At 38.2% G+C, this 10,327-nt stretch overlaps 1 protein-coding gene across 1 annotated transcript; it reads right to left on the bottom strand.

The window, feature by feature from the left end:
* Window positions 1-1,614: 1,614 nt before the first annotated feature.
* LOC108023488 (uncharacterized) lies at window positions 1,615-9,568 on the bottom strand. The gene is made up of 7 exons (XM_017093017.3): window positions 9,125-9,568; window positions 8,108-8,337; window positions 4,413-4,566; window positions 4,147-4,355; window positions 3,947-4,080; window positions 3,609-3,864; window positions 1,615-3,410 (listed from the first exon to the last, which is right to left on the bottom strand). Exons 2-7 carry the CDS (start codon window positions 8,151-8,153, stop codon window positions 3,307-3,309), a joined length of 903 nt encoding a protein of 300 aa, XP_016948506.1. The 5' UTR covers window positions 8,154-8,337; window positions 9,125-9,568; the 3' UTR covers window positions 1,615-3,306.
* Window positions 9,569-10,327: the final 759 nt, after the last annotated feature.

Here is a 10,327-nt window from a genome sequence, read left to right as displayed (position 1 = left end):
GAATTAGCGAAGAAATTAAAAAGTAATTTCTGCACAGCAACAACGGCCGAAGGATTTGCAATTGTCAGTTGAAAATGTTGCTCATGCAAATGAAGAGGAAGATCCGTAAACGGCTGATGATGATGGTCTGACAACGATGCCAACTGCCAGACCGAAGTTGAAACTTTTAATTTGATTTGCAGCATTTTAATGGATTTTAATGAAACGCAAACAGGCGACGATTGCAGCAAAAGGAAAAAATAGGAGAGAGAACGGAAAGAGCCAGTCGAAAGGGACACTCAAGGGGCTGGGAGTGAAAAACTTTGACAAATGCCAAAGCGCGAAAAATTCACTTCACTTTATTTTCGGTAACTTAGACGCAACTTAAGAACTTCCACTTGATAAGCGCCGCCCAGACAGACAGGCAGCCAGACGCTCCCTTTCCGTTTGTTAATTGAAAATGTTTGAAATTCCATGCCGACTGTCGGCTGAATTGCAAAGAATCTGCGGGGTGAGAAAAATTCAAAATTAATTTCAATTAAGTGTGCTTCTCGGATCGTGGATATGACAGCTATGCGTCATAAGTCATGCGTGTTTGCGCTCTTTTCGCTGCAGACAGATGGACAGGGCGGGCTAATTAAAATCACATAAATTACGCATACGCCATGTGGCCGCGGCTGGTGCGCGAAATGAAGCGAAAATGTGAAAAGTTTCGGCATTTTTGATCAAAAGTCCTTGGGCCGGCTAATTTGATTAGCTCGCAGGCTCGGGCCCAGGCTCATTAAGAGGTCCTGCCCTTTGTCCTCTGTCCTTGGACCTCTCCCACTCACTTGTTTCTCGCATTTTCCTCTTTTCCGGCTTTTCATCCTGGCATCTTCCACTTTCTCTGTGAGGGTGTGTGTGTCCCATGGCCTATCTTTCGGACAGAACTCATGCAACATTTAGTGGCAACTAATTGCAGCAGCATTGAAATTAATTATTTAACCCTTTTTATTGTTTAAGCCCTCGCTCGGCTTTCGACTTTTGGCTCTCAGGAGCCGCACCCGTGCCTTTTTGGGCCGCGCCTCATTAGCATAATTAATTGTGCAAATTTACGTAGTTAAACAAGTTATTATTTCAAATTAAACGAGTACATTTCGTCAGGCCAAACGGTTGAAAATGTCAGGGAATTTAAAAATCATTTCTTTGATATTATCCGGAGCCAGCTGAACATTTAAATGGCTTGGAAATAAAAGTTAAGTTGCTTAAAATGTTGTTAAGTAATTTATAAAATGTATTTTAAATAGGTTAAAAGAACTCTTTTAGTAAAATAAATATATATATCTTATATTTTTAAATAAAATTTAAAAACACTTCAAATTAAATGTTTACTCTAAGTCCAGACCTAAAATTCATGGCATCGACCGACAGTCTGCAATGTAAATATTGTTCGACGACCCAACCTATTTATTTTCCAGGCCCTAGCTTTCAATTAAAACTGCCGTACTGAACTCGGGCCAACCAACCTGTCTGTTATAATACAGATTAGCGATTCGAACTCTGAATAAACGCATTGAAATCCATAAATTGAATTATTTATTTATCTTATTTATTTGAATTTTTCATGAACAGCAAGAAAACAAAAAACAAATGCACTGCAGTTCGCCTGTTGAAATATTTTACACAATTTAATGGCCATTCGCCGAAATGAAAAACTAAAGTAAATGCTTTTATATACATTATCGTTATTTGCTCTCGTTTATTTTTATTTTATCGTGTGTGTTTTTTATTCTTTACAACCGAAAGATGTGCGAATGAGTAGGTAAATTAATTTATACATTTATATTTTATGGTTTGCATGTTTTCTCATCACACACGCTGGGTTTCACTTTAATTGGATATACTTCTGAACAAAAAGTGATTTCGGAAATGTCCAGGCAACGTTTTATTACTCTGACACGGTACAATATGTTTTATATAGTTTTTAGTTGGCCGTCTGTGGCCAGATCTTTTTAGAGGGCTTTGACCCGGCGGATAATGTCTATTTGTAGTTGCTCAGCCAAATGAAATTTGTATTGCGTTTTGTTATGTTTTATTATCTATGTGATTTAGCATTTTGCTTCTTTTTATGTCGGCCTTGGCAAATACATGCTGAGAAATATAGCGAGTAGCTTTATATACATACGTATATGGTTGAGTCTGGCTTAGTGACATGATTTATAGTTGTTTGTCCTCTGTTTTGAATGTTTAAAATTGTATTTACAACATATTTATGCTAGACTTAATTATAATGATTTTTACAGCATCTGCATTCTCGTTCTCCACTGATAAAATCGCATTTTATTCCATTAATTCTCTTTTTATGTGTTCACTTATTTTTTATGGTGTTTCATATGTGTTATTTTTTATACTTTACCCAAAACCCTTGGCATGGGGTGTGCGTGGATATATTTGCTCGAAAAAATGTCCATGTGCACTACGAATGAAAATCAATTGCCGAAGAACAATCGAAAAAATTACGCTTATATACATATATTGGAAATTCGTTTGGTTTGCTGGAGAGTGACTTATTTTGGCTAGTATCAGTGTCAGGCAGGTAAATCAATTTTTTCTGGCAGTTTTTGTTTGTTTTAATTTCAAGTTTTTTATATCCACTATGCTTGTTGAACTAACCGACATGAAAATATTCATTTACAAGGATAACATGACTTTCACTGAAAAGAAAATTGTGTTATTCGCACCAAACATTGTGTTAACATGGTGAATTTTAAAAGAAACAGTGACTTTGTCACACAAAAATGATTAAGTTTCAATACAAACAATATCTGATTTTGCTAATTTCTTTAATTGATTGCATACAAAAGATATCAACTTTTACTTATCAAATATATGATTTAAATACCCAACTGATAATGAATACTAATTAAACATTATCTAAACCTGTGTTATAATTTTTGTATCAAAAGCAAAATGGTAAAAGTATCTTAAATTAACAAAAACTTTTCATATAAATTGTATTTATACAAAAAAGGTAATTAAAACTATTTTAAAAATTTGAAAACAGCAAGAAAACTTTTTGTTTTCTTGTTCCTTGAGCATTTCTAACCTCCAACATACTTTCCTTACTCCCTAGATTTTATTTACAATCATCAACCCAAAAGATTTCCCTATCCACTAGTTCGCGGTCTTACCTTTGTCTGTTACCCTAACTAACTAACTAGGTGATTAACTGACTGACTAACTAACGTGATGATATAGTTGACAAAGTTGCCACACGAGGCGTTTTCCATTCCGAACCCGGGAATTTTAGTGCTCCTCCGATTCAGATTCTGCGAAAGATGTCAGTGTTCATGAAGGGCATCGCAAACAGTGAGTTAATAGAATTGCCGCCAGGATGGCGGAAATTAGTGATGTCCTGCCGCAGAGACTGCTCCTTTGTGCCGCGCCAGAGTCTTTAATTGAGGAAGTGTAGAGAAGACATGGGAAAATAAACCAAGGGAAATGTCAGGGTTTAGGCTAATTAAGAGTAGTTTATAAAAAAATTAAGTATAAAGAATTTAAGGCGAAATAAAGATTTTAAATAGTGAACGCAAAATATAATTTATATTTTGCTCGAATTAAATTACAGAGTAAATGAAGGGAAAACTCACTTGCATTCGCATGTCTCAGCGGCATTTGATTGTTGAAATTGTCGAACTGCGATAGCGACGCACTGAGTGTCTTCTCGCGCCTCAGCTCCGGATAGTTCTCAATTTCCGCTACGCATTTGAGCTCCAGGATTTTCCCGGCCTGGAAAAAGCGCTGTCCTTGCAGGTAGAAGTGCACCTGCAGCCGCTGGCGCCGCAGAACATAATCGTGGGCCGCAATGCTGGTGTCGGTTGTGGGATGCAGCTCACCCAGCAGGGGCTAAAAAGGTAGGGGAATTAGAAATTTAGTAAGATTAAATATTAAAATATAAAAAAAAACAAAAAATACAAACTGTACAAACCTGTTCGCCATTGATGTACCAGGTGAGCCGTGTGGGCAGACTGGAATAATCAGAGGAGCAGGTGGCGCTGAGGAACTCCTCCATGCGGTACATCGAATTGAAGCTCTCGATTAGCGGATCGATCTGGGGCAAAGCTGAAATGATTTTAAAAAAAAAATTAGTTTTCACAATAAAACAACATTTCCAAAAAGAGTACCCACCTGCCACCGTCATGTTGTCCGCCTTATCCGCCAGCTTAAAGTGTGGGGCATCGCCGCTTACTTCACACTTATAGAGTCCTGTGGATTTGGCACCCTGTAGACTTAAGTCCAGTCTGCAACTCGATTCGTTGCATAGGTACTTCCCATCCAGCACTTGTAGACCAGGCACTCCGAAAGTCATATAAATCGGACTCGTCAGGGGGGAGTATCTAATTTTGGGTTAAAGATTGTGGGCTTAGTTTCTCAAAAAAGCTTTATGCTTTTACCTAAAGAACTCCTCGTGATCCTTGTACCACTTCACCGAGTTTAGCGTGTGACCACGCATATCGTAGCTGCAGGATAAGGTCACATTGTCCCGGAAATCCACAATCTCGGGCACACTAATATCCGTCACAAACAAGGCATATGCAATTGGGTAGTCTATAAGGCATAAATAAAAAATGTAAAGATAATATTAGGTATAAATAATTCAACATGAAAACAAGCTTATACACAATTTTCGGAATGAGCCACCATGTCAATTTTTCCCAATTCATTTCGAATTCCCCTTTGAAACATTAGACCTCTGGAGCTATTCCTTTGACCGCATGAACATATACAATTTATGTAATCTAAACTAGAATGGCCGAAAGCTACACACATTCACTGGAATATTGTTAGACAACAGTGGACCTGGGCTATTTCCTGTAATCGAATCGTAGGGCGTGGCAGTCATCCTTTATGTGTAGGATGAGTACATGGAAATCTGCCATACTCGGGACGTTGGATACCAAAACCCACAGGCCAATGACACAATTTTGGTGTCCAAAAGCCAGGGACATGTTCAGCGGTGGGTGGAGTATGCGTAATTTTTAATTTGCCCAGGTGACTGACCGGGGAAAATGGAAAATGGGTATAAAAGGGGGAACGGCAGGTGCTTTGTGGCCAAGTTCTGGCACATGAGACATCGAATAAATTTCAAATTTCATGAAATGAATATGCAAAACAGTTAGTTAGTCAGGCAGGTAGGCTACCCATGTAACAGGGAGACGGAGTGGGCAGGAAATAAAGTGCAGTGGATACAGGGACATATGTAACTGGCATATGCAGTTTTTGGGGTCCCAGTTCGGATAAGGCTGCCTCCAACCGAATAAATATCCAGTGGGTGGCTAGAAAATGATAAGAAATTCGGACAAACCAAATGTCAAATGACTCGACTTTTGCTCGGCAAAAATACATTTAACATGAGCCGAAAGTTGCGTGTAAGAGGGACTGTAAAGCAAAAGGACTTATGCTAGAAGGATATGATCAAAATTCAGAAGCTACCAGCTTAAGGAACTTTTTCATTTCCACTTTTAGACAACAAAACAGCTTTTATTTTTAAAAAGTTTACATTTAAATATTTATATTCAAAAGAGATTCAACAAATGTATACTAACAAGAAGAACTGCATTAAACCGAATTAATTAAGAATTTCAACATTAATATTCAATTAATTCAATTAAATTATTACCAAACCAAGTGAATTAAGGTAAATTATATACTTGATTGCACTTAATGCTTAAAAATGTAAATTTGTATGTACAAACCAGGTCTCTTTGTTTAAATGTTTTATTTATTATTTAAAAATATATACCTTGTGAACTAACCGCCAAAGCTTTTAAGCATTTTGTACATATGCAAATTAACATGAAGGCAAACAACACAGACAATTACATAAATAAATATTTTATTTAAATTGATTGGAGATAGGTGTGATTAAATGCTTGAATTTATTGCGCTTTTAAATGAACGAAAGCGAGCAAAAACTTTAAGTCATCCGGTGGCAAAACAAAGCCATTTCGTTTGTGTGGGTCAGGTTCCTTTTCCACTTAACCACATAGAATGGAAGGGAAGTGGGTTAAGCTGGGACAGAGATACAAACATAGATATGTTTACACCTCAGCACATAAAAACTTTGCTGATAATTAACCTGCACATTTCATTCGAGAAATGGCAAGCACACACTTGCGTACATATACGTTTTACCCAAAACCATAACCCCCGGAAATCCCCACACACCTAGGGGAAAATGTACACATGCATTTTTGGGGCAGGACCAACGACGTCCAAGTTTGGTGATAAATTCATTTAGAGATGCCGAGTTGAGACATTTATGCAAACATTTTTGCTGTGGCACTTTTTTTTAATAGCTCTCTGTGGTTCAGTGGCGGAGTATTTCCTTATAACCAGAATATGTCTTTATAGAACTGGCCTTAGATAAATTGAAAGTGGGGAAGCAAAATAAAACCGCCTTACGTTTAATCAAATAATTACTTTGTCAAGTTAATTAGTAATTTGTTATCTTGTTATTTTTTTTTGTTGAAAACAATAAAATATTCTGGGAGTAGTTTTTGTACCATAAAAACTCACTGCTCAACCCCAAGTGTATACAAAAGTCCACAGAGCAGTCCTTTGTGGTTAGCACATACACATAAATATTCATTTCATTTGCTTGCTCACTAAAACCCACAAAGTGGAGAAAAAGAATCTATAAGAGGCTGGCAAACAGTCAAAGTGTTTTTCCCATTTTTAGTTGCATCTAAATCCGCAAATTAATTGGGTGCCGTACGGCTGAAGAGTCCAACAGATTTTCAAAAGTAAATAAACAGGTCCCAGGCATTTGTTATTTGTTATAGTTGCTTTGCGGTTACCCAAGGCGACATCGTAAATTGGACGTCCCACAATGGACAATATTTAATTCCATTAGGCTGGCCAAGCTGTTGTTGCCGGCAAACACTCTAAATATAGAAGCGTCGAGAGAAATTGAAAAGCTACGACTCCGCAGCACAACTTTTTCTGCAAAATCCTTTCTCCGGCTGTCTTTGTGGCCGAAGCCTTTGTGCTCGTGTCCTGGATTGCATGAGTTCCCAGTGAGAAAGTGCCCATAGGTATGTGTGTGTGTGGAAAATGTGTCAGTCCCAGTTGAAGGAAATCTAAACATATATAAACTAAGTCCCTATACAGTCTATATGAGGAGGGCGAAGGTGGTATATTATCAAAACAAATAAATAAATAATCATTTAATCAAAATAAACAATCAATTTTTTATTTTAGATACAAAAAACTGATTAAGAATTTGACAAATTCATTTGAAAAATCTAAGCGACTTACTATTATAATAGTTCGCCGATTCCTAACATCTGTTTGCTTTCCAAAAAGCTCTAAGCCAATTGCAGTTTTTAATGTGAAAAAAGAAAACGTGAAAACCTGTTCTTCCAGTTGCCTGTTCCTATTACCATTAACCAGCTGAATTTGCCCAACTTTCCCAACGCTCTCACATGATGGAATACAATTTCTAGTTCTAGTTCTCGTTGCGAAGAGTGAAAAGCGGAGTGAGCCAGCTCATTTAATGCGCTCCAAATTAATTGCCCCATTGCCATTGGCAATTCGACTGCAGGAGGGAATGAAAACGCTGGAAAAAGCGGGGAGAAAGCGAAGAGCGGCTGCCTTTGGCAGTCTGCCTAATTGCGAGCATTTCAAAAATACAATTTAAGTTTAAACTGCACTCAAGATGTGCTGCTGCTGCTCCCGATGCTGCTGCCTCAGCACAAGCAAAAGTTGCGGCAGCTGAAATTACCGAATGCCAAAAGGGATGAGGGCAAGTGGCAGTGCAATTGCCACTGCAACTGCGGCAGCCGTTGGAATTATGACGAAAGTCATTAAAACAGCCAGAGGCAAAAACTTTGCCAATATTGATTTGCGGTTCGTGCTCTCGGCAAACACCAATAACAATTAAAATAATAATAAACCGATTCACAATAAACGGACAAGGGCGATTTGTCCCGCTCGCATTACGCATACGCACCATAGTCCGCAAATCCCCGCCAGCGCTTCATTAACCAAACAAATATTGTGCATATACATGCATATTCAATCCCCGAAAACCATAAAAAATAATAATAATTTCCCCCGATTCCGGCGGAGGGTCACAAAAACTTACCAATTAAAAGTGCGATGAACAGAAACATCAGCCAGCCGTAATCCATTTTTTGTCGTCGTCCTTATTGTTGCTCTTGTTTGAATAAAATTAATTGCTTCCAGTTATTGTTGCTCTTGGCTTTGGCAGTGGCGTTGATTTATGCAGTTTATCCCCTTTCGTATCTTCGAGTTGGCTCCGTATCCCTTTGCTTCAAGTGCAGTCGGGGATGCGGCGAAGGGGGCTACAAAAAACTAGAATCGAACAACGAAGTGGAGGTCAAACGGGGGGCTCAATTAATTGAACACTGTATCAGAAGGAGCTCCACGAAATCCACATCGAGATGGAGGAATGGAGGAGCGGCACAAAAGAATATAAATAAATAAACTCGGCGACAAACTCATGCAGAAAAGTTCAAAGGATACGCTCTGTCAGTGTCGTTATAAATAAATAACAAACGTTAGAGCAGCCCAGAAAAAAGTAAAGAGGTCCAAGAAGCCGGAGACAGGAAGTACACAGGAAAAATAAAAAGAAAATAGGATTAACCACTTTTACAGAGCACTCAAAAGATTTAAAAATTATTATAATAACTATTTCTAGTAGCAGTAATAGTAATTTAGAAAAACAAAAATCCTGAAAAAGAAATACTATTCACTCTTTAGAAAATACTAGTCAAATTTAACACCATTGATTTGGAAAATATTTATGTTATTATTGTAATATAAATTTATTATACAAACATACAAGAATTTAAGAATTTGGGTTAACTTTGTCGTACAAGCACTTTACTTTGCTGTGTACCAACTCCAAATGAAAGGGAAAGCAGGAAAAAACAAAAGAAACAGGACGTGTGGGCGTGGCAGACGCCCTGGCATCCTGTTTGGTTGTACTCCTCCTTGTGTGACTGTGAGTGTGTGTGCGTTTGTCAACTTAAATAATTTAAATGCCAAATTCAAACGAATCCATGTGTTTAATATTTGAATAAGCCATCGCCCTGCCACGACCACGCCTCCTCTCGCCTGGGAGCCTGTGTATCAGTACCTTTTTTTGGGTTCTTGTTTTATGTTCACTTTATTTTTGTCTCGGTTGTTCTTGTCAATTTGGGTTTGGTTGGAGTTAACATTAAACTGAAATTGAAGCACTCAGCGGAAGCGGATGTTGCCAGTCCAGTGCAATTTAAACTTGTTTCGTGTGTTTCTTGTGGGTTTCTAAGTACTTTCCGAACTTTTTTCTCATTCTTTTCACTTTGGCAGCTTGCTTTCGTTCTCTTAACTGGAATATTATTGACTGCGCGCTTGGGTTAATTGACCTTTAGTCAGTATTTTTTATGTTTTACTTTTAAAGTTTGTAGGTTACTTTGGCACGGTAATAAATACTTTTGATTTACTTTCATTCAGATAATAATAATCTCCTTTTTGTCTTTTTATGTTTTTTTTTATTGAGTACGAATCGGTCGGCGAACGAGGACCCCTATGGAAAGTATCTCCGCGCGGCTTCAGGCTTACGAGCTGACTGAAGCTGCGGACTCGGATTCGTGAGTTCAACTTCACGGATGCTATCGCAGTCGGCTGCGCAGTCGGCGCCGCAGCCGCTGAAGGCCTTCGTGACCGGCTATCGTGTAATGCCGTACGCTCAGCATCTGACAGGACCTCGGGTGCTCGGGATGCTCGGTTACACGACAGCTGGGCCTGTAACGGGACTCAGGGCCCCGAGAGACGAGCCCGAAGAGCGCATCTAAGAGAGCGGATGAGATTTTGCAGCTTTGTCGCCCGTCTGTTGACTTTCGGCACGGAGGATGTTATCCTTAACAGCGGGAATGTTAGATTTAACAGTAACATTCTTTAGAATAACATTTATTACTTATGTTATTGAACATTGCTAGAGGAATTTCTAATATATCCTTAAAAAAATAACAAAAAATGATTGAAAGTAATTTAATTTTATTTATTCTAGTAGTATTATCTAGTATTTTCAGATTAATTGAATTGATTAGTCATAACTTATCTTATTTTCATTTCAGTTAAGGGAATGTTTTCCCTTTTGCAGGCTTATCATTCCTATGTTTCTGTTACAATGTACTTTCCTAATTTTTCTATTTTCCCCAAGATCCCCGAGGGCCTGCAGTTTATTTTAGCCAGTCATTAACATATTCATACCGGTCTGCCAATAATGCGGGCACTTTAAAAAGTTTGCTTTGAAATCAAAAGCACCTTTTCGTTTTGTTTTTGCTGTTGGCGTGCGAAT

Source organism: Drosophila biarmipes, chromosome 3R, assembly GCF_025231255.1.
Source record: "Drosophila biarmipes strain raj3 chromosome 3R, RU_DBia_V1.1, whole genome shotgun sequence".
Classification (NCBI taxonomy): domain Eukaryota; kingdom Metazoa; phylum Arthropoda; class Insecta; order Diptera; family Drosophilidae; genus Drosophila; species Drosophila biarmipes.
This window is presented reverse-complemented; position numbering and strand designations above follow the sequence as displayed.